At 42.7% G+C, this 24,206-nt stretch overlaps 3 protein-coding genes and 1 long non-coding RNA gene across 4 annotated transcripts; 2 read left to right on the forward strand and 2 right to left on the reverse strand.

The window, feature by feature from the left end:
- Positions 1-716: 716 nt before the first annotated feature.
- Positions 717-4,165, forward strand: LOC139202940 (inactive tyrosine-protein kinase PEAK1-like). The gene is made up of 4 exons (XM_070832552.1): positions 717-930; positions 1,255-1,388; positions 1,769-2,346; positions 2,714-4,165. Exons 1-4 carry the CDS (start codon positions 866-868, stop codon positions 3,812-3,814), a joined length of 1,878 nt encoding a protein of 625 aa, XP_070688653.1. The 5' UTR covers positions 717-865; the 3' UTR covers positions 3,815-4,165.
- Positions 4,166-4,663: 498 nt separating this feature from the next.
- oaz1a (ornithine decarboxylase antizyme 1a) lies at positions 4,664-12,617 on the reverse strand. The gene is given in 6 exon segments (XM_070832946.1): positions 4,664-5,308; positions 6,221-6,306; positions 7,493-7,668; positions 9,681-9,767; positions 9,769-9,835; positions 12,431-12,617. Coding segments are annotated over 6 exon segments (666 nt in total). The 5' UTR covers positions 12,550-12,617; the 3' UTR covers positions 4,664-5,177.
- LOC139203256 (uncharacterized) lies at positions 11,179-17,097 on the forward strand. Its single transcript, XR_011584378.1, has 7 exons — positions 11,179-11,342; positions 14,944-15,074; positions 15,316-15,388; positions 15,469-15,603; positions 15,941-16,017; positions 16,588-16,990; positions 17,034-17,097. It is a non-coding gene; the product is annotated as an uncharacterized lncRNA (long non-coding RNA).
- Positions 17,098-17,226: 129 nt separating this feature from the next.
- On the reverse strand, positions 17,227-19,695 carry amh (anti-Mullerian hormone). The gene is given in 8 exon segments (XM_070832945.1): positions 17,227-17,639; positions 17,935-17,963; positions 17,966-18,362; positions 18,448-18,544; positions 18,622-18,733; positions 18,828-18,997; positions 19,075-19,398; positions 19,575-19,695. Coding segments are annotated over 8 exon segments (1,662 nt in total). The 3' UTR covers position 17,227.
- Between the last annotated feature and the right edge of the window lie 4,511 nt (positions 19,696-24,206).

The raw sequence follows: 24,206 nt of genomic DNA on the forward strand, positions 1-24,206 counted from the left end.
GAATTATCAGACCCAATTCACATTGAATTAATCTAGTCATATTGCAAATTGTTTCTAAGCAAACATCCTTTGCTGAAGTATCTTTGAGCAAGACTGGCCTCTGACCTCCAGCAAAACAGCTGTCTGTCCAGAGATCAATGAAAAGTATCATTGTTACAAACCAAGTTACTAACTTAAAGTCCACAGCACAGCTTCCCACACAAGTAGATGGCTTTTATATTTTTCATTGTGTTCCTTCCATGTCATCTTTCATAGGACATACAGAATCTATATGCACTTAATGAAGTTGTCCAACTCTAGATATTTGTGCAAAATGTCCCAGTTGTGCAAGATACGGACATGGTAAGTCAAATTTTATTTTAGCATCAGTAAAAGCCAAAGCTCCTACATGCTGGCACCAAGCTCTGAAAAGGGCATTGCATGTGTATGAGCTCAAACTGCATCATCCAGAAGAGACAAGTTCATGCTGAGGCTTCACATGGCGAATGTAGATCTACTGCAACTGAGCAAAGAGACAAGAGTGCAAAATTCAGGGGCTTTGCCACAGCTGCTCTTCCCCATTCTGTCACGTTGTGGTTACTGGTTTCAGAGAACAGTTTTGCCCTCAATGCAGGCACTACTTTTCCGGTACCAACCTCAAGCTCACACTGAAACCGATCAGCTCAAAAGATAACAAGAGCAGACACACAGATGAGCGAGGAAAAGGCAGAGAAAAAGTGACAGAAAGAGTAACTGATATGGAAAGGAAGTCCTTCGGAGAGGCACTGAGTTAGCCACCTGTAAGCTTCTCATACGCTGCATTGAGCGACAGCAGCATGAGAGAGGTGGAGGAGCAGGTTAGGTGTTGTCACTTTGTAGATTCCTCATGGCGTCTGGACCAGGCAGCAGAGCGGAGGAACAGCCGCCGGCGCTGCCTGTCAAACAGCACAGGTAAGACAGACAAACTAAATATTTTGACTGCCTCTTATAGATATTTTTAAAGGTTTATGATTATTTTATATATTGTCTTGATATCATGATCACATAAAACTGAATGTAAGTAAGTGGATTTCACAGATATTTCATGTTAATATCCTGTATTTGAAAATGTCATGTACCAGAAAACACACTAGAGATCTTTATTTCCCCCAACTTTCAGAGATACTGTTTGCAGGCACAAACTTTCCACTGGAGAATCGTTGATGTCTGTTTATGCACTGAAGATATATTCATGGTAGAAGGGTAAAGGTTTTTGTGATTCCTTCATCCCTTCAGACGCTCCAGTGTGGACTCCGACTGTGTTATGCTCAGCCCTGTTGGGTTCCAGCATCAAAACTATGTATGCAACGACGTCTTTCCCGAGCCCACTGATTGTCATGCAGCCCAGTGCCCCATACACCAGCGCTACGGTAGGTTTACAAAATGATGAGATGAGTTCAGGTGAGGCGAAGGAGACACATATACGAAATGCAATTGTAAAAACAAATCTACAGCTTGTGTATGGAGCTCACTGTGCAGGGGAAAGACGTAACATACTGTGGAGTGAACTCTCAGTTCGTCTTTCCCATGAGAACTGAAAGAGAGGAAGTAGCCAGGTGAAACTTTTACTTTCAATAACATGCATGAGATATTCAGACGCGTTTCAGTGACTTGGAGAATAGCCTTTCTGCCTCTGTGGATGCAGACTCCCCTTTGTGATTCCAGAGATGGTGTGTCCAAACTGTTGCACCTTCATTGTTCTTGCTCACTGCTCAAGTCTGACCTAAATCCCTCTCGCTGTGTTGCTCAGATCCCTCCCGACACCAAGTGAGATTTTTCTCTGATGGCACCCCGCCGCCTGTTCCAAAGAAGAGGTTAGCTCGCACCCTCTCACTCCCTGGCACCAACGCACCTCCACTCTCCCCACTCTCCCCCCTGCCCCCCCTGTCTCCCCTGTCTGCACTGCAAAGACACCCTCACAACTTTGACAACCCCCTGTACATGCTGGCAGCCATACCCGACACCTGTTTCCAGGAGGAGCCAGAAGAGGTGAAACCAGTCAGAGGGAGTCCTGTCCCCTCACTGTCCTTCTCCCAGCTGTCTTTTGACACCCCAGACGAACATCTGCCCTACCTGTTCAGCAGCTTGGACGACCAGAGGGTTGTTTGTCAGGGGATCCAGCATCGCCATCTTCTCTTTCTGAGAAGCATGGCGCAGAGCGTGGAGGCTGGAACCCTGCTGCAGTTGGAGGCCACAGAGAGGGACGTCGGCTCATACCAGCCTCAGGACTTCCTGCTGTGTGAGGACAGCGAGCCAAAGCAGGTCGGAGACGCTGTTTACTACAGCCTGCGCAGCCCCAAGCTCCCAGGGAGGCTGCTTGGCTTGAGGGTAATGTTACAGCTCTTTTAATCACTCCATCTAGTTCACAGCGTGTTATGTATGGTAAAACACTGTGTAAAAATGTTCATTCAGCTGCAGTCACATTGCTCTTGAAACTGTGTGAAAAACAAATAGGCATGCACACACGGCAACCAGTAATGCAGACATGATCTTTATCAACATTGGTAACTGTGACACAGACTTGCGGTACCAGAAACACTTCCTCTAAACAGCCATCAGGTGTCATAACTACAACAGGAAGGCCAGAAAAGATGGTGGTTTTTGTATTTAACACTAAAAACTGATGCACTGCAATAGTTTCCTGGTTACGACTGTACTTTTGTGAGTGTGTCTGTTTTCTTGTCTTTCTGTGCAGGTACACAAACAGACTGATGAGGTTCACACCCAACACCAGCCACTGCATGTCAATGTGCAAGATGTTGTTGCTCGATTCCAGCAAAGCAGCACCCCGAGGAGTGACTCCAGCATATCACAAAGTCACGAGCCCTCTCTTCCTTTTAAGTCAGACTGCACTGCTGCTAAACCACCAGGTGGAGCCAGCGCTGAGCGCACCACAGATGGTTTAAGCGTTAACCAGCTCTCAGTGGAGTCTTTCCTCCAGAGAGGCCACTCAGTGAGCGTGGAGAGAGACCTGCCACACGCCACCCTAGAGGACTTTGTTCAGGATAGCAGTTCACTGCAGAGCACAGACTGTTTGGATTATGACAGACAGGTATGTGTTCTGATGCTGCAGATTTTAATGGGCTCACAACATCTGTACAGCATCAGTGCCTCTGCAGCTGAGCTCAGACCTCGGGAGATCTTCTTAGTGTGGCCCAACAGAGAGGAGAAAAAGGGAGAAAATGAGCAAGAGTGGGAGGCCTCTGAAATGAGGAGAGGATTCAAGACCAGCAGACTGCAAGAAGAAGTTGAGTGGGAAAAGACGGAGAAAAAAGGAAAGATCCAGATGTTATGGAGGGCACATGGCTCCCCTCGTGTGGTGATAACCCCGCTATCATTTGCTCTCTCTGTACCTCAGCCCCTCACCTACATCAAAGCCCAGACTGGGGCCCTGATTCAATACTGCCTCGGCTCACAAGAGAGCCGGGCACCTCTGGGCTCAGTTCCAGCTCTGTCCAAATCCTCCTACCGAAGGGGGCTCCTCTATCTGGCCTCTCTGCTCCAGAGTGACAGCAGCTGCCTGCAGATGGCGGACATGGTGGTGTTGCTTCAGGTGCTCCTCTGGGGGCCACGTGTCCCACTCTTCAACCACAGAGGAGCTTCGACCGCCACGGTACACAACTGGCTGACAATCAAGAGAGCCCTGCTGGTGATGAAGCTGGCAGAGAGAGGGCTGGTCCAGGATCAGTCCGCCCTGGACTGGGACGACTGTATGTGTCTGCAATACCTGTCATTTACAGACCCTGGGTCAGTTGTGAGCATGACGAGTCAGCTATGGCTCAATCTGACTGTCTGACTGTATTTACTCTTAGTAAATATGTGAACAGTCAGAGCCCATCTTGGAAGTGAAATTGTTCCTTTGATGGGTTGTTTTAGTCCAACACAATATCACAGTGTACCGTCAGTCTGAATCATGTCCACTGATCAAAAATACACTAAGAATGTGTGCGCCATTTTAACCCTTGCTTTTAACAATCAGGATGTTCACATACTACTCATGTAATAGCAGATGATTTGCTAAAATGCACTTTGAATGACTGAACATTTGCTTCTGTATCTGGCCCTTTGCTGCATATCATTCCTTCTCTCTCCTCCATATTTCCCATCTTTCACTGTCTCATCACAATAAAGCAAAAAATGCATTTCACATATTGTGTCTGTCTGTCTGTGTTCCTCACACTGGTTTGAAGTGTGCAAACTCTTAATATAAAAATAATACCTAACTGGTTGTTGCTTACTTTTCACAAATAGTTATACATACTTTAAAACCACATTTTCAGGGGCTGTAAGTCCCCCATCATTCAAATAAATCGCTTGTTCTCATGTACTTCATTATATTAACTCATGAAGATGAGCACCATAGTGAGCCACCAAAGGTCTCTGTCTGCGTCAAAACAAGTGCTCGTCAGACCATTTAACATCTAGGAACAAATGTTAAACAGCGAGCCCCACTCTCCACAGCGTACTGACAGGTGTACGAAGGTGTGAAAGTACTGCCAGGTTTGAACTCCTCTCAACCCACCTCCACCTTTTCTGAACAAATGAGTGCAACATCCTGACAGCAGACCACTCTTGCAACACATCGAATGGCCTAGTTCTACTGAAGCATGCGGTGACCCCAATGTCTGTAAAACTTCAGACGACCACAGATTCCACCCGCTAAGGTGAGCACTTTTATTTAGTAGTTACAACATGCAGATTTCTATCAAGTGAATCAAAGCAACAAATGAAAATCATGCACACATTAAAAAAAAAAAAAATCTATATAAACAGGAGAATCAAATGGTAATTACTATGAAAACACGACTACTTACATGAGTAAGATGAATTTAAATTGATCATAAATATTACGCTGTAGAGATGATCGTCGGGGAGGGTGAACAGGAAGTCAGCACTACACATCATGGAAAGTAATACAGTGGTGAGGACACATTGCCCGGATATAATGTGGGCGTTTGCTTTACATTCCTGATATATTAACATCTTACCCTAGTGCAAATATCACTGAAACACAGCACGTGGTAGGTAAAGGTAAAACAAACACAAGGGAACCTCCACCATACTTAGCTGGGATAATATATTCATTTCTGAAAAAATTATGAAGATGTGGGGGTACGGATTGAAAATAACAACAAACATTTGCAACTGCTCAGCGTCATTTAATCATCATCAGAGGAGTCTCGCTCGATGCTGTAAGCCATGAAGAAAGCGTCGGGGCGGGTGGGGACGAGGGGATGACCCGGTCTCACAATCTCAAAGCCCAGGAAACTGAATGTACGCAGCAGGGATGCTGAGGAGAGACAAGATGTGCACATATGTCAAAATGTCCAAGACTGATTTTGTGATCTCGACACAGAAACTACACCTTCCAAAGCGTAGGTCGGTCAAAGCTGGTCGGTCTCCTGTTGTGTGGTACTGTGTGAGCAACTAAGTACTAGTGCATGCACAGTATACAGTACACTACAGATTTAAGTATGTTGACAAATAAGTATAAAAACACAATTACTTTGAGAGTCAAAAATTGAGAAAACAATCTGAAACACCTCCAATTTGTTAATTTATCTAAGTATTGTAAATACCTTCATGTCTGACAGTAGCTAATAGCAACAGAGTACGCAGATACCAGCATCTTATCTGCCAAGTTCATCAGCCACATTTAAGGTCTGGTGTGGGAAACTATCTATTTTCAGCTGATTCCTGAAAGGCAGCTATGAGTAGGTCTTTTAGTAGTTGACTTCTGACTCTAGTGTTACTTCATACAGCGTGTTACGCCTGACTGCAGACGGGGGACTGAAAACGCTCACAGTCACACAGTCGGGTGTAACACACTGTATGAAACTAAAGCAGTGACTGTATCATCTGTCCTACACCGGCTGCCAAAGTTAAGTTTTGGTTCAGGTTTTGCTTTTGAAGCTCAACACATCAGTAATTCCAAAGAAAAAGACCTGTATTAGAAAAATGGTTGTACAATTCAATACTGATTATCCTACCTTAATTCGCAAATAAAAAACAATCATCTTTAATGTAAAATGTCAATGACAGAAAACCCTTAAAATCAGACATTTTTCTTTTTTTACAGTGGCTACGAAGTTTCGGTATTTTTCCACAAGACTCATCTATTGACAAGGTTTAAAAGTGAATTGCCGATACTTTGCCAGAGTTCTTATATTAAGCACGAACAGTGAAAGAAACCCAGTCTCACCTCTGTCGTCACGGTTCTTGTGAAAACAGATGAAGACGTGATCAACCTGCAGCTGCTCTTCCGCAAATTCCAGCAGAAGGGCAAAACTGTAACGAAACAAAGTAAACAAGTGTTAATGTGTCTTTGGAGGGGTGTTAATGAATTTCAGAAGTAAATAAGGTCCAAGTACTCAGACTGGGACCATATGCCTTTCTCTTGATTTGAAGTGGATGGCAACTCGTATGTTTTTCTCTATAATACCATAATTTATTGTGATTTTTGTTAACTTCTTGAACACAGGACCATGGGAAAAATGAGGCATACAGATGCACCTAAAATTACTCAACTGTAACTGGCAAAATGTACAAACTTTCAGCTGTGTTCAATGAGCAACTCAAACAATGAACATCATGTCAGTCTGTGACTTTAATTTCAGCAGCATCACTACTGTATCAGTACTGTAAAAAATATAATCTTTTGAAGTAAACTCAACCCGCTACATTAACTGCCCCTGCTCATCACGCTAGCGTTGTATGTTGAGTGGTCAACAACATCATTAAGAACGGTAAACATGAAAATACCCAGTGAAGCACAGCTGTGGCTGAAGGGAGAGAAATAAAGGGGAAAAAGAATAAAGGGAAAGAAAGAAACTCGCCCTGAGGTCCCTCATTAGCATTAGCTTCGTCCTGCTACCATGAGCTGGGACAGATTTGTCCACATTATGTCTCTGCTGTGAGTGCAGAGAGGGAGGGCAGCGTTTGTGTGTCACATCCACATACTTTTAAGGATTTAAAGTGTGAGAGTCGTATCCCTGATGAGCGTCAGCTACGGTCTGCTTTTGCACCTTGGCTTTGTTGGATATGACGCTACTCATAGATGTCAACAATAACAGCAATAACTTCTTTCCACCTCAGCATAGGCTAAAATATCAGTTCAGGCATTAAAAACGATTATGGAACTGTCAAAAAAATTGCAATACCTAAGTAAACTGATGTTTTGGCCTCTAGTTAGTATATTTCTGAGCAATCCTACAGCATAAAATCAGATGTTAAAATGTGACCCAAGAGTTTGAGGCTTCTAACTTATCTTGAGCCACTTAGCTCAAACACTTACATTTAGCTCAGGCTCACTTTCTGTACAAATTTAAAGAACCCGAGTGTCTCTTTTCACTTTGGCATTTAACAAATCATTAATTTTATTTGCAGTTGATCAATATGTTGCCTTTTGTTTAATGTCAATCGTGAAAATATAGTGAAAATGTTTGAACAAAACCTTTTTCGTTGAATCACTGACCTGTCTTTGCTGCCCTCAGGCAAAGCTCCAGGGGGGATTTCAACATAAAGGTTCCCTCCTTTCAGCGCCGCCCTCCAGACACAGTGTTTGCCTTCAGAGCGACGGGGCTCAAAGAGCAGGAAGCGCACTCTGCTGTTGGCAGGGGGAGGCTCCTCAAGAACCAGCAACTGAGTATCCTACAGGACAGAGAGGCAAAGTGTGACACAGGAGGAACACATTCAGTTCAGATTTTTTTTTTGTGACTATTCAAATTCACTCATTATTGAATAGGAAAGTATGACGACAATTTAAAAACAATTCAGTGCTGTCTGAGGCAAGTGTTGGGACTTGGGTGACAAACAACAGCAGCTGTGCCAAATGCCTGAACGTGTGAAGCAATAAAGATAAAAACCAAGTGTATCAGGTTCAGCAACGTGGACATACAGTAGTTTGTGTGCCTCTGACTGAGAGGATGAGTTTTAGGTCAAGCACACATAAAGTCTGGTCGTAATCAAACTTGTGGTTTGACCAGCTGATTTGTCACTCTGACCAACAGTACGATGGAAGTTATGCATCTTACAGTCACAATCAAATATCACAAAGAGATACCATGCGATTATCAGCAGCAGCAGAACATCACAACAGAACAATGACAGCATTAGTTTGGTTGAGGTCAAACTGTGACAACCTCCTTTGTGTTTGTCTCTCCCAATCGATAAGCTTGCCTCTCAGGGCTGTTCACCCAATATATGTCCCCACTGCATACCCTCCTGCCAATGGGTGCCAATGCTGACCTACTTCACTCATCTGCTACCGCACTGATGCTTTATTTCCATATTCTGATGTTTTCTTATGAATTATAAATATTGAGTCATGCCATTTTAATTATTCATATTTAGCCTTTGATGATGTTTACCACCCGCTTTGGACTGCATCCCCATGGTTACCTGCCTGCAATTTTTACATTGAGCTTTACACATTTAACTTTAATGCATTTTTGTATATTTTTTGCCTTTAGCGTATAAAGACAGTATCCCTTATTACAGAGGTCAAGCAATATCGCCATAAAGACAACTCGCCATTAAGGCAGCTATGATTGTTTACACTAATCAAAACAACAGTGGCAAATGGGTGCCCCATTGTGTGATTTTGGATAGCATTCTGGCTAAATGGAAGCAAAAGAGGTGTTACGTATTACACAACAGCGTCAGTGTCTAGTGGCGTGCCACCTCACTCTCTATACAGGCGTCTACACAACCCTGTTACTACCTCTGCTGCTGGCTCACAGGTGGAAAAACAATGACCACGGCCCCCTCTCATGTGTTTAAGTACACTTCACACAGACGAAGAGGTGAATTAACGGTTCCCGTTTTGAAAAGGCAGAGTGAAAGGGGGTAGTGAAGGTAGATGCAGAGAGAGGGGTATGACATGCAACAACAATCGCCGGCTTAAATCAAACCAGCAGTGGTTACGACCACACGGTCATGTGACGTGTACTGTGACCACTCGCAAAATTTTTTGCACTTTTAAAAAGAAATGCTGTTTGGTTTACTACAGTCTCATGTAAAGGTACACATCATATCTACAACAACAATGATAACCGCTAACAGTATTCAAGAAAAAACAGCTCTGGTATCGTTATCAGTATTAAATGTCCAGATCAGCTGGACTGGACACTTAACGGACGGTACCATTCCAGCTCCTTAGAGAAAAGTCTTTGTAAGGTCGGACTGAGCCCATGTGACAATAGAGCAGATCATTGTCAAGGGAACTCGCAACAACTGAGTGGGAGTGTTCATGAGGTTTCTATTAAGAGACTGGTGCAAAGCTGGGAGACTACAAATATTCTGTGTAATAGAGTGTAGCCGTTTATTTCGTTTTTTTCTGCTTGCCTGTACATTGGTCTCCTCTCGTTCACTGATATTGCAGATATGTCTAAATACATGTAGTGTTGATATTAATGCAATGCAATTGTGTCATGTCCTGCATCATACACACTCTACCCTGGCTCCAACCCTCGCCCAAACCAGACGGAGCATTTCCAGTAGGTGGAAACACATCTAACACAGGCAATCTCCTGTTGTGTGGTACTGTGTGAAAGAGCAACTATCTGACAATATTTAACTAGATTATGTGAACACTGTCTGGAGTTAATATGAAAAAATGGCTTCAGATGAGACAAACTGATGTAAAAAGTGGTTTAACTTACCGAATAGAATAGCTTAGCTGAAAGATTGCGATCCCGCTGGTCATTCCCTCGCCCACCTGGGATCTTCAGGGGTGGGAGAGGGGCATCAGGAGCACCACAGAGGCCCCGGACACGGGTTACTGCAACAGCGGGAGCACCTCCTGGGATTGGAGATACTGGAAGGTGAAACAAACAGGCACACAGATGGAGCCATTATGAGTCGAGTATTCACTGGAGGTTCTGATACTAAAAACAAACCAACTTGCCACCATAGGCTTTTCATATATTACACTGTTGGGTGATTCATCTCTGAAATTACAGTAAAACAGTTACTAAGTGAGTGACCGTTCAATCAGTAACTGTCCTCATGTTAAGCAGAGACGTGATCCTCACTTACTTGTTTGTACAGGAGGAGTGACATGTAACTTAAGAACAACAGATCTGTCTGCCTTGGGTTCTGTGGGATAACTTTAAGCTTGTCACATGATTCTTAAGGGAAGGCTGCCACATGAATAGGCTCAGTTTGTCTAACCATTAGCCTACTTTAATGCCACACTAACCGCGTCACTTCAGTTTACAACTGATAGGAACAAACACCAGGTTAGCAAGTGAAACCAGACATTTCAATTCAAAGGCCAGTCATGGCGCCCTATAGAATTAGCTTGGCTTGCTTACAGATAGATAGATAGATAGATAGATAGATAGATAGATACTTTATCCCGGCTGCATACATTCACAGTGGTTAGAGTAAGCCTATTCTCAGAGCTCCTATCGGGAACACAACCCATTAGCAGCAGCAGCGCTGCCACAGCGATGCACAAGTGCTCTCCGACACTCACAGATGCTCTCTTACGTAAATGCCACTGCTGTGCTATATGTGGAGCAGATGTGTGAAAACCAAATGAAAACCATTGTCACTCCCACAGCTCAGGCTAACCAAGTCAGTTTGTAATACTAAGCTCATTGCCTGATCTTGCAAGTCACTGGAGATTGCAAACTAGCACAGGTCCTTTTTAAATCCCATTATGAGATTATGTAAAACAGCTAATTACCATCTTTACACAAAACCTTCAATGCTTTCTCTACACTAAAACTAAGACAAAGCACGGGGCTTTCAATCACCTTCTCCATTCAGTGACAGCATTCTTTGAAATCCCCATGTCTATGACGGCCAGCAACGCACATTCACGCCTTCGTCACATGAGCCATGATCTCTCAGGCTTCTGCTTGCGTAAGAGTACCTTTGCCATATATATATATATATATATATATATATATATATATATATATATATATGTATGTATGTTTATGTATGTGTATATATATATCACCTAAAGGTCAGCTCGTCTTTGGAAGGATATGATAATGTAAGTATTATTGGCGAAAAGTGTAGGTGCTTCAGATGGATTACTTTACATAATAAAAACCATCTTTGTCATGTTGCATAACAGCGTGCATGTAGCTATAAATGCCCAAAATCGCCAGGGTAAACAGAGAGGTCTGACAACAATAATACATGTATTGAACAAGGAGTAGCTGCTGTGTACAATGTGTCATCATCGGACTCAGCATGCCCCATGCCACCCCCCTTCGCAGTGCAGTGGAAATTTCCTACGAGTCCTTCACAACACTGTAGAGCTGGGCAAACAGCCTCCACCACAATCTTGTCGGGACACGACTGAGGTAATAAAAAATAAAATCCCGGGGCAAATTGCTTATCGCTTGTAAAATTGTGATCCACATTTCCAGGCGTCAAGCCTCACCGTTTTCTAATTTTCAGTAAATCACCACATTTAACTGGAAATTAACCAGCAAGCAAGCCGCCCCCACAATGGTTAATATAACACTGAGGTAGATTAAAGCACGCATCAAAGGTTATTTAAAACGCATCACTATCTTGACTGATTGTCCTGTAAATCAAAATGGTACATCTTATTCATCCCGACAAGTTACATGATGCCTGATGGCGAAATAGAAAAAAAAAACAAGACGTGAAGCCACAAATGATCAATTCAGTCGTCATTTCAACTACGTTGGTTAGCAACAAGCTAACTGTACATAACTATATGTGGATATTTTAACGTCCAATGTAGTCTAACAGCGAGGTGAAATTAAATGTGAAATATAATTAAATACGTTGGTGTAATTATTTCTAATTGCAGCAAAGCAGAAAATACATAAACAACCGTGACATAACGAAGCCTCGGCGCTAGCCCTGAGCTAACGCTGCTAACTGTATGACAGTAAAAGGCAACGCACTCACTGTCTGAACAAAACAGTTATTCAGCACTTTAAACAAGGTAATTCTAATTAATAAAAAACTAGATGACATATCGCTGAAGAAGTAGTCACCATAACGTTAGCTACATATCGCCTCATTTAGCTAATTTCTGTGGCGTTTCACTGATTAGCTTGTGCGTTAGCTTAGCTAGCCTGAGCAGGGATAACAACAGCAGGATTGACTTTGATTTTGTCTATTTGCTGACGCCAACGTTTAGTAAATGTTATACGATCGAGATACAGCTCGGCAATGTAGGGACACTTAGCAAAGACGTTTACGGAAAAGGTATCTGACCAAATGAGATTGTTAATAGGTGTCGGAAATGTCAACTGATAAAATTAGCGCTGTTATGTAAACAAGAAACACGGTGAATAGTGTTAGCCACGCCAGGAAATAGACCGCATCTCTTAGCTAGGCCGCGGTTTTTAAACTTAGCTTAAAGCTAACTCGCTACGTTAGCTTACAACAATTCACAACGACTACGACATACCTTTCACTTTCAGGTTTATTACTGGATTGCTCAATAACAGGCATCTCGGATAAGTTTCTCTCTTTTTCTCTAACAAAACAATGACTATTCAAAATCGTCTGTAGGTTAGATTTAACCATCCGGCCAGCGTCCACACCAGCTGCTCGCTCTGTCCGCTGCTCTCTGCCTGAAGCTGGGCTCAGAGCACACAGGCTGTCAGGGGAGGGTCTGTTCACCGTGACGTCTCACTCCGACATTATTAGTAAAATCAATCAAAGTTATCGAGCACGGACTCACTGTTTGTCTCTGAGCATGATAAGCACGGACTACTTCATCACAATCAAGGGCCACAACAGGGGAAAAAACAATGACAATGTGAAATTATATGATTCAACAACAAAATGTAATTAAAGTATCAAAAAGGAAAATGCCCCCTGTGTGTACTGCTATAGCTTTTATTATTCTTTATTCTCTTATTATCACTACTGATAAATTGGTGTCCAAGCACTATTTAGGGCCCGAGCACCAAGCGGTGCGATTCTTCTTCTTCTTCTCCTTTTACCCAATGAATTGCATTTTGGGGGGCCTAAACATGCACGAAAACTCATGAAAGTTTGCAGAAAATTCAGTCGTGGTGAAAAATTACATATTTCATTGGTTTCGCAAATGGCCATGGCAAAATGGCTCTATAGCGCCCCCAAACTCAGCCCCGGAACTGCGTTTTATGTACATTTCCGAAATTCGGTGGGTTCATGTATCTCTTCAAGACTAACAAAAAAAGTCTCTTGGAGCGATGACCTCAACCCAACAGGAAGTCGGCCATATTGGATTTTTCACGCATTTTTGGCGATTTACAGTGGACGTAAATGAACGAACTAGTCCGAGGGGGTTCAAGCGATCGACTTCAAACTTGGTCAGCTGGTAGAGAAGGCCTCAACGATGAAAAGTTATTAAAAGTCTCTACAGATTTTGAACGGTTTGAGCGTGACGAGCTGTCAAAGTTCAGTGTCTCGCCATGATTGGCAGTCAAACAGGAAGTTGTTAATAACTTGACTGTACGTGATCCAATCAGCACCAAACTTGACATGTTTGATGAGAGTCCCGCCCTGAACATGTCTACATGTCAATATTCACTCACAGTCATAGCGCCACCTGGTGGCGACAGGAAGTGCTATGTTTTACATTATGATGGCTCAAGACCAGCCAGTTGATCAGATCCACTTCAAATTTGGTCAGGAAAGACTCAAGACGTTGATGTTGGTCTGCAGTGAAAACTGTGAGTCTCCATCAAAAGCTGTTGCCGTGACGACGTGGCAAATTTCGATAATACATTTTCCTACGCCATCAGAATTAAAAGTGTTGTAACTCCACTGTACAAGGTCCTATCTTCACCAAATTTATACCGTTTGATGACTGTCCGGCTCTGAAGACATGTACATGCCAATTTTGAACCATAGTCATAGCGCCACCTAGTGGCAAGAGGAAGTGCATGTTTTATTCTCGGATGTTTCTCTCTCAGCAGGTTGATCACAGCCACCTCAAATTTGATCCAAACATTCCCAAGACATGGATGATACAAAGTTATGAAGCTGATGGCGTTTTGTCAGACGCTGTCACCATGGCAACGCTGTTCGCCATGGAACAGGAAATTGCTGTAACTTCAGTGTACATTATCCAATCTGTTTCAAACTTGTCACGCTTAATAAGAGTCCCGGCCTGAAGACACCTAGATGCCAATTAGTGACCACAGTCATTGCGCCACCTGGTGGCAACAGGAAGTAACACGTCTATGGCAATGATCATTTGATTTGCACAACATTTTCAGTGTAGTCAACACTTCATATACTGGAATATAGGACGTGATTAGTGGCTGTTCTCCGGCGCCACATAGGGGAAACAGGAAGTGACGTGTAACTCCTTCACGCACTGTCCAAACTACATGAAAATTCTGAGCCGCGTGGGAGGGTCGGAGTCCGGCAACGGGACGAAGCCGCCGCACGCCCCGACGTGCACGGAGGTGCGAGGGCCCTCCAACGCTGCTTGCAGCTTCAATTTACTGTTGTAGTTGGTGGAGTCCACCTTCTCTAATTTTTTGTCTTTTGTCTTTTAAACTTATGGCCAGTCCATGTATAAGCACACTGAATCATAACATATTATATTATGATTATCTTTTTCACCATTATGTTTCAGGTCATCCTGGACTTGTCTTAGCTCTTAAATGGCATTTATTAAGCAATTGATTACTTGGAGCAGTAAAAAAAAAAATACAGTGCATGAGTAAATGTACTTTCCACTATGGGCACTAAACACGCTGGTAATATGTGGGAAAAAATAGTTCTGTTTTTCTCCTCTCCAACAGGGCAGGATTAATAGTGAATTAGTCAGCATTTTAATATTTTATCCCATTGAATATAGACTTTTTACTTGTAACACCTGTTCACCTACAGCCCAACTGCTGGTAAATATCAACAGTATCAGTACACACCATGACGGTCATTTTCCTTTTTTCAACAACGTCCATCTGTGCCTGTCAGTCAGAGAACTCGGTGAATGGTGCAGGGTGTGTTTGACTCTGTTGCCGGTGCCTGCAGAACAGAAATCACCATCAACATAACTGTATTAACCTTCAGTTCAATGGAGAGACGCAACTAAAGGGTCAAATCAGGTACGTTTCTCTTTTTCTGTGCAGAGATTTGTATAAAACTAAACTCCTTTAAATCACATTTGTCTTTTTCAGCTGGCTGCAGGTGCCTATTTTAAGCTGTCTTATGTTAGTCTATGACATACACATACAGTCTGAAGACTGTGTAAGAAGCAGTACAGGCAGACATTAAAAACTTATAGAAACGTAAAGTAAAAGGTTTTATGTAGAGGAAAAAAACAGAATTTTTGATCTTATCTTACAGCTTTGGATTTAACCTTAAACGTCAATCAGCAGGATTTAGGGAGCCACAGCTACAACACCTGAAAACATCAAAAGTAAGAAATAAGTCCAATCTCACTAAATCAACTCTATGGCTGCTTCTTCATGCATCTGACTCGTTTGTATCTCTTCACAGTGTCTTACGACCGGATCCTGTCCATTGAAAATCTGAGTGATGTTCCAAATCCATGGAAGGGATTCACTATGAACCGCTGCTTAGTGCTGGCACTGGTCGTACTGCTGGTGAGCTCAAGCGTCAACGAACTGCATGGTGAGTACTGTTACCATGTCACATGGCCTACGGGGAGGAAACACACCTCACATGAAAATCCTTGAGTCAGAAAGGCAAATAAGCTGCTCATTGAGTTTGTTTCTGCATCATTGCAGCATATCAAGAGAGAGAGAGAGAGAGAGATATACTGTATTGTGCTTCTAACAGTACTTTCTACTTTATTGCATTATTTGCTGTGATTATTTATGTGTATTATCTTATTATTCTCAGTACCACACTCGCTAGCTGATAGTTTCTGTGTAAAACTGTGTAAACTCTTACTGCTCTGTTGAAGACAACAACCCTTCAGTGTCTTTCATATTACTTTGTTTTCTAGATGCTGTGGATTCTTTTGTTGAGGAGACGGGGATAAGGTCTTTCATTGCAAGTGTGCAGGATGGTTCAATATATCAGGTACTGTCTATCTCTGGAACGCTTGCAGGCCCAAGCCTCATTTAAAAGGCTAGGCTGATTTAGGTTACGATTGATGAAATCAATGGAGGCCTTTGTTTATGTCTCAGTGTGCAATTTAAACATACTGTGTGTCAACTGGTGAGAATATTTGCCGGATGTGGTAGCTGCACTATTCAGGTCTAAGTGAATATCCTGTTGCCAGTACATATGGGAATAAGGAGCCTGACGTATTCATTCGTTTGGCTGCTGTACGAGTACCTGCTTACAACCGGCTCTGTACAGGGATGAGCCCCAACACCGTGCTCCACCCTCATTTCTTTGTTATTTTATGAGTCCATCACTTTACTGCACATTTGGAAATTACCTCTTTGGGCTTCGGCACTGGTAAAGGTACATTACCAACATGTGTGCAAAACTTGTACTTGATCATATGAGCATTGGGATCAGAACCAGATGAAGTAAAATCTAATGCATGAAGTGATAAGCATGTGAATTTATAAATATACTTTCCTTTTTTCCATATCCACATGGTTGTATAATTTGTGAACCAGTCTGTGATGTTTCCTCCAGATTTCCATATGGGACAGTTTCATGTGGTGGTGGGGATCTGAAGAACTTGGAGCAATAAGAAGAAGAAAAAAGCCGATTGGCAGCAAAATAATCATGAAACCCAAAATTAAAGAATGATTTGTGAACGAGTGTCTGAAGACGAGTGAAGGGTCAAGAAACGACTGTCGGGTTTCTGAAAAAATGACAGCAACAGTTTTCATTACACTGAATTTAATAATCGAAAGATACAGATGTTAATACATTTTGTTTGTATTGTAGAGAACACCATTTAATCTGTCTGGCAGGACATCAAGAAATGTTTATCACATTTAACACATATTTAGATTTAGAAATGTCACTTACCACCACCTTGTAACATAGTCATAGACTAACCAGCAGCAGTCAGCAAGTTTGATCTTCTTTGGTTCTAACACACTTGATTATTTCCAAGTGTGAGAAAGACTGAGGTGTGCATGTCTGCTGCAAATAATACATTGTGAATATATGTGAAAGTATAAAGCCTAAAGTGTGAAGCAATATGTGCATTTATTACCTGTGTATCAATACTGTGTGAATAAACAGTCTCAGTGGTCAGTGACTGTTAAACCAAACAGGTAAAATATCTTCTCTGTCACAAGTACAGTCTGAGAAGAAAACAGCTTTAGCGGCATCTGCACTCTTTCGCCACCATATCTGGTTTAATGGAGAGGTAGGTCCCATGTTGGCTGAAGTCCACCACCTCCAAGCTTTCATAGGCCACAGGCACGCAGCACGGCGCCCGCTCGTCCGTATTCTCACTCTCAATGTGGGAGTTGAGCAGGACAACGTGGTTGTTGGCATTGAAAATGGGGAAAGCACAAGAGCCGTGGCAGTTGTTGATGTTGGCGGTGCTTGGACCGATGAGGCGCCTTTCAAGGGACACTGTGAGGCTCCTCAGTTTACATGCGTGGCCCCCCTCTGGGTTGTTGGGGCCGGCTCTGGTAGCCCGCAGTCCTCTCTGCACCTCATACTCACGGGCCACCGTCTGCAGGGCCTTCAGCAGAAGAAACGCTCGATACTGGCTCTCTCCTGCTCTATGCAGGAGACAGAAGCATCAGTTAAAAAGCGGTAATACAGGATGACCCCAAAGAAATCTGAGCATCTTAAACTAATCTAACTATTGATAGAAGTTATGCTTTGACCAAAATGTCACATGTTGTGTGCAAGACTGCAAGAAAAACAGTTGACTTCTATAAGTAATGTCTATACAGTTGAAGAGCAGTGGATAAGCAGCTGAAATAGTCAGTTAAAAGTAATGGATAAACAGTTTAAATACACAGCTGAAGTTGGAACGGCTGCTTCAGGAGACTCTTGTCTTGTACACATCACCTGCTGCTCGTTCCTTTTTTGGAAATGCACTGAGTTCTTTGAGCCTCCCCAGCCTCAGCGTGGCTGTGTGGCCCATCTCCTCCTCCCTTATCACCTCCACTATCTGCATCACAGTCTGCTCCAACCTCTGCCTGAGCTCCTCCAACAGAGCTGGAGACAGGGACAGCTCCCCATGATGCACCTGAGACACAGAGCTCCAGCGAGTGAAGGAGAAAATGGTGGGGGCCGAGGAGTTGATCAGTCCCGCCAGCAGGGTCTCGCTGGAGGATAAGCCCAGCGCCAGGGGAGGCAGGGACTGTAAGGAGTCCAGCTGGAACGGAGGAGACTCGGGGTGGTCCTGAGTCAGGACATCACCAAGGAACCGCTTCAGCTCACAGAGGAAGGAGGTCAGTGATGAGGCCGGGGAGGAACCTGAAACCTGTGTATGTCTGAGAAAGACAATAAAATACGTCACTGAGCACCACTCTGACAGCAGTCTGGTCAAATTTCAACGCACATGAAAGCTCAGGAAACCTTGTATCGGTTCCTCTTTCCCCTGAGAAAAGCAGAAGTGGAGTCACGCTGTTACTTCCTGATTTTCCACCGATAAGGAGGTCGTTCAGACGTTGGCCTGCAAAGGGAGGAAATGTGAGGAGAGTGCACATGAAACAAGAGATGTGCAGACATCTTACTCATATCATGTCTTACTCATATCAGTGGAGTTTGTCTCAACAAAAATCCTCCATGTCTGGTGAACTTTGCCCTCTGAAGCTTTTCCTGTCAGCAGTATGTACTGTGTTTCTCCTGAAATGCACACAGACTGGAAAAGACAGCAACAGGAAAATGAGAGATATATCTGTGACAAATTAATGTTAAACCCATTTAGGAACTCGAGCAGCCAGAGCTTCCTTTACCTGCGTGTTCGGGTGCAGCGACTGACTTGTGAAAGTGGCGTCCAGGTTTCCCCCTGTGAGGGGACTTTCAAATGCCACGAGCAGCACAGGGTTCTGCTTTAGCAAAGAAGACGGTGGGAGGTCAAAGGTCAGCTTGAGTGTTCCTTTCTCATCTTCCTCTCCCAAGACCGCTGATGGAGTAAAGAAATGCAGTAGGATAAAGAAAAACATTCAAACAAAAATGAGCACAATCAGAGAGCACTGTTACCTCCGGCTGGATGCAGAACATCCAGTCCACTCCTCTGGTTTCTGCTTGTCTCCTTAGAAAGCTCTAATAAGACCGCGGCTGATGAATTATCAGATGCTGTGCAGATTCCAAACAGAGTCAGACTGCGGTTTGTGACTTCACCGTCGCTCCCCACGCTCTCACGCAACGCTGCATGTATGTCATCCACAAAGCATGGCGCATGTCGGGGGACGTGTTGGATGTCAGAGACGGCCGACGAGGTCTGCGTCAATGGGACGGTGTGCTCTGGGTTTTTAATTTCCAAACCCTCCCTGGTCTCTGTGGAGCTCTTCGTGTGGTGGTCTCCTTTGACTGAATTAGGAAAAAGAACAAATTACACGACACACTTGAAAACAATCCAATTTATTTGCTCAAAGCGCACTAATTGACAGGCTGCAAAAAAAAAAAAACCTCCATGGCACACAATGTGAAGGCATTGCACCAAATTACATTCATATTAATGTGCACATCTAGAGTCTGACCTGTCGCTGTGGGGTCGTGCGCCGGCATCATTTGCTGTCCATGTGAGACCTGCAGGGCCACACAGAGTCTGCTCCAGCAGAGCATCAGCGCTGCACAGCAGAGGAAATCCACAACCAACATAATTCACCGTCTGTGTGCATCTGTGGTCAGACCTTTCTCAATCTGTTGTTTTGAAGGGGTCAAGCTCATGTGAATGGGAGTTACATCCTCCCACCTTCCCTTCTCACTAACTGGGGAACGCGCTGCCAAAATGGGAATATCCTGTGTCCTTGATTATTTAGTCCGCGGATCCAAATTGAGATGTTTGCCACACAAAGACGGCTTTCATAAGAAGCTTTCTTCACCTCCAGGAGGGAGTAAACTCAGATAACGTGAAGTGAATGAAAGGCAAATAGAAGGCAGTTCTGCTGATTTGGACACACATTTGACCTCCCTGTCTGTAGACTGAGACTTTCTGAGGTGTGGAGACACATGAAGGGAGGTTTCAAGGCTACAGGGCTCACTGCTTGTTAATTTCTAGTGATCCTTTCTCTGCCTGAAACAAACGATGCCCCAGGCTGGAAGCTGATGCGCTTCAATGGTAGTGAAAAATAAAAATTATAAATGTACTGCATATAAAATATGCAGTAGAAAGTCAGAACTAACTATTAAGTACACTTGTTCACTTTCTTGCCAACAGTTATATGAGATTTCTCATCTAAGTCCTGGACAGAAAGTGAATGATTGTTAAACTATTTCTTTAACATAGAGCTCTCTGATATTGTTCTTTTGAACAGCTCTTTGTTGTGAATGAAGTATTCTCCTCTAGTTCGCCCCTAATTATCATGAACCAATACCATTCAGAGCAGGTTAACCTGACAAACGTACCTGCTCTCAACAGTGAGCAAACTCCTGCTCTCAGAAAGGACATGAGATCTGGTCCGCCACTGCTCTCACAGCTGCCGCCTTGTTTTGCAGACAGTCAAGGTCTCGGAGCTGTTTGTGTAACCCAAGAGATAAAGCCAAGGTTCATTCTTGTTCATCACAAATCTTCAGCGAGGAATGAAATGTTCATTACTCTCTACTGGCTGTAACATGTCATCAACACAGTGACTGCAGAATGTAGTTTGGCAGGTAATCCCATTTCTTCGACCTGAGGTTATTTCTGTGTGTGGGAATCGTAGCTTGTATTCAACAGCATTTTGATGAAAATATACACCTATAATCACACATCTTTGGACGTCTCAACATATTTGTACTTTGTGTGCCATCTACATACTGACGGTCACAATGTCGGGCTATTTGGACCCCACCAGTGCCTTTTTAGTGTTGAGTCCAGGTGGGAAGATTCACCACACAGGCTTGTTGCTGAGATACTGCAGGCACCCTGGCCCAAAAACAAGCGCACATGTTCAAAATGTGCAACTCAGTTAAGGTTGACATCGTTAAAAAGAACATCAACATAGAGGAAATATTTGGCTGTTTTAAACCTACAAAAGCTCATTATGATCACCATGTAATGCTGTCCTTCTGCTTCCTCTGCACCACAGGTATTCCAGGTATTACCAGTTCAAAACGCATCAAGGTAATTTTGGTCAAAGTTATGATGTGCTAACCTCAGCATGATCTACTGGTCTTCCCTCAGGGAAAACAGAATGAATGCCAATACACACAGCAACATTAATTCAAATATTATATGAAACATTTTTATTAATAATCATAAAACGCAAGAAAAAAAAACATTAATTCCATTTGTTTCATTATAACATCTTAGGATAAAAGCACCAACACCGAACAGTAACAATTTTATCATGAAAGTTCAGGGCCTTTTGGAAAGTAGGTTTGCTGTTATTGCACCTCCAACCTGCCCTGGCTTCACCGATTATGGATCACTATACACATACTGCAGGTCACTTGTGTCCTGAGTGGATTTACCTCCCAAAATAATGAGAAGAATACCAGCAAAGGACAGTGAGCCTCCTTCTTAGAGATGCAAACCTAGACAGAGGCATTTGTGAGATGAGGAAGATGCAGAGAGTCGTAGCCATTTCACAGCTTCTGGAGATCAGACCGACTCATAAAGCTTTATAAAGCTGCATTTCCCTGGAGAGGCCGGATGTATGTGACAGTGAGAATGAATCTGAGGAGATCTGACAAGACAGCTGGCTAATATTACCTTGTAATGTATGTACTGAGGGGTTGTCTTGGTCCTGAGTTGCGTTAGAGAGGGACTTCATCATGCCACAGGATGGTGGCTTAAGGTTGTGACATGCAGTAGTCGAAAGAAAATTGTTAACATCATTACATAATTTCAAGCAATCTGGGAAGTTCCTGAGTTAAGACCTTTGGCAGGATTTGGAGTAAACAGCCTCAGTAGCAAAGCTCTTACAGATTACCAACAATGTACCAGGATGGAGCCTGCTAGAGAACTGCACAGAAGTTTCAATTCAAACCATGTTCATGCACCAAAGGACTTGAATAACAGCACCTCACCCCTTCGATTGATTGTACAAGTAGCTACAAAACTGGTTGAAATCTGTAATAAATGCAATTTCTGCCCGCAAACTATTCTCACATGCACATACACCACTGAGCTCCTTCCAGATTAGAGAAACTTCTGCACGTTAGACTGGACAGTAAGAAAGCCGGCAGACAAGCTTGTGTTGAAGATTATTAAACCATAAAACCCTGCAGCACAACAGGACAAGAGTAGTATTTATCAATAGCTGCAATTTTCCTTGTTTTAAGTGAAGGAGAGCACCGTGCTGTCTGTCTGACTAGTAGTATTAAAAACTGACAGGAATCTGAAGACACAATTAAAAGCATAACATGTAACTGCAATTGTATCAAACACCAAGAATAAGAAAATCAAAACAGCATCAACAATAATTACAAAATACCTCTCAGTGCTGGTAACAAATGGACTATAGTCTCTAATTATGCTCTAAAATGACTTTCTTCTTTTCACTTGAACACTCGCCAGTGAGCAACACATTTGTGTTCACAGAGCGAGTGCGCAGGACAGGAGTTTACAATAAAGCTTTCATTATTAGTCTAATCTTCCCTTAGATATGCACTGGCAAGTGGAAAAAAAAAGAAATGCACACACGCACACAAATGGAGCTTAAGTGTATTCCCACTATACTAGGAAAAGGAATCTTGGCTGCTCTCACTCCCAACAAAGTGATGCACACATACACCGTGAAACAACTGTTTTACATCAGCATGTCAATTACACAAATATGCTCACGTTACAAGGTCGGGCCTCGTCAGTAAGACATATAAAGACAGACAGTGTAAGAGGTTGACATGTAGGTTTGTATGCACCATTAAATATCTAGTTTGTAAAATTCAGAATTGCCATTGTTTGGGAACAGAAGCACCATTTTTCCTGCAGAATCTGGGTTGGTAAAAAAAAAAAAAAAAAAAGAAACAAAGAGGTGAAAATGTGATAAAAGTGATGAGAGTTCTAGTGCTGGAATCTAGTTGTGTTCAAGCCACAGCACCTTTGCTTGTCTGTGTCAATACACACAGCTTTTGAGTTTCTAGTTCTGTGGGGTGTGTGTGTGTTTGTGTGTGTGTGTGTGTGTATCACCAGGACTCAGGTGCTGCTGCGTGTTGTTAGGCACCATCTGCTAAGATCATGTGGTGGCAATGCTTCACTCTCCGTGGCTTCAAGCCTCCTGTTTTACAGGTTGAGTTTAAGGTCACAATGCCAGCACCAAAACACCCCTATTCACTCATATATATATATATATATATTTTTATATATATATATATAATTATGTATATATACTCATATATAGACTGTATATAGATACATTTTTATATACCTTTCTGTTTATGATGGACTTGCGAGGAAAAACAAAAAGTTATGTACAAAAACAGTGTGTCTTGTTCATAAACAGATAAGCAGCTCGCTTTTGAGAGCAAAGGGGGCTGACTTATGTTTGAAACTGTGGCGTGAGAAACATGAACGGAGGTCCTCATACCTGTTTACTCAGACTCTGAGCCAGCTGTTGCAGAATAGTTTTATCTAAAAAGGTGGTGTCTACAGTTGTACACTAGGCATTCAAAGAACCAGACAATAGCATATTAAATATAAGAAAGGAAATGCCAAAAAATGGCTTTACAAATGTCCCTGTGTACAGCACCAAGTATTTGATTTGTTTTTGATGTTTTCACTATAGAATAAATAAAATCAGGTACAGTCCAAATGTAGCACCATTGTTTTCAGACTGTGAGTCAAGTACACACACTATTGCATTCTACAATGTCAACACATTTCAGGATTTTAAAAAAAAAAGGAGAAAAACAAATACAAGGCAAATGGAGAGACTGACAGCATAAATATAATAATCTAAATTATGCACAACTATACAGTCGGAGAATGAATCACATTCACAGTACAAACATTGTTTACAAAAAACAAATTACACAATTAAAAAAAGCAAACAAAAAGGTGTGAAGACAGTCCAGTAGTTTGCTGTGGTTATGGTTTATCATTTTCTCAGTGTGTGAGGATTTGCGTGCATGAGTGTGTACGTGTGTTTGTGTGAACTAATCGCAGTATAATTCCACATACATGTGTCCACATGTGAGTCCTAAACATTTGCTTAAACCTGCATTTCCCAACAGCAGAGATAAATACA

This window comes from Pempheris klunzingeri, chromosome 6, assembly GCF_042242105.1.
Source record: "Pempheris klunzingeri isolate RE-2024b chromosome 6, fPemKlu1.hap1, whole genome shotgun sequence".
Classification (NCBI taxonomy): Eukaryota; Metazoa; Chordata; class Actinopteri; order Acropomatiformes; family Pempheridae; genus Pempheris; species Pempheris klunzingeri.

What these genes read in the sequence shown, in the direction of transcription:
- LOC139202940 (XM_070832552.1), top strand. Translation starts at nt 866, where the DNA reads ATGGCGTCTGGACCAGGCAGCAGAGCGGAGGAACAGCCGCCGGCGCTG. An exon ending in CTGCCTGTCAAACAGCACAG is followed by an intron (nt 931 to 1,254) that starts GTAAGACAGACA and finishes TCATCCCTTCAG; the next exon opens with ACGCTCCAGTGTGGACTCCG. An exon ending in CCCCATACACCAGCGCTACG is followed by an intron (nt 1,389 to 1,768) that starts GTAGGTTTACAA and finishes TGTGTTGCTCAG; the next exon opens with ATCCCTCCCGACACCAAGTG.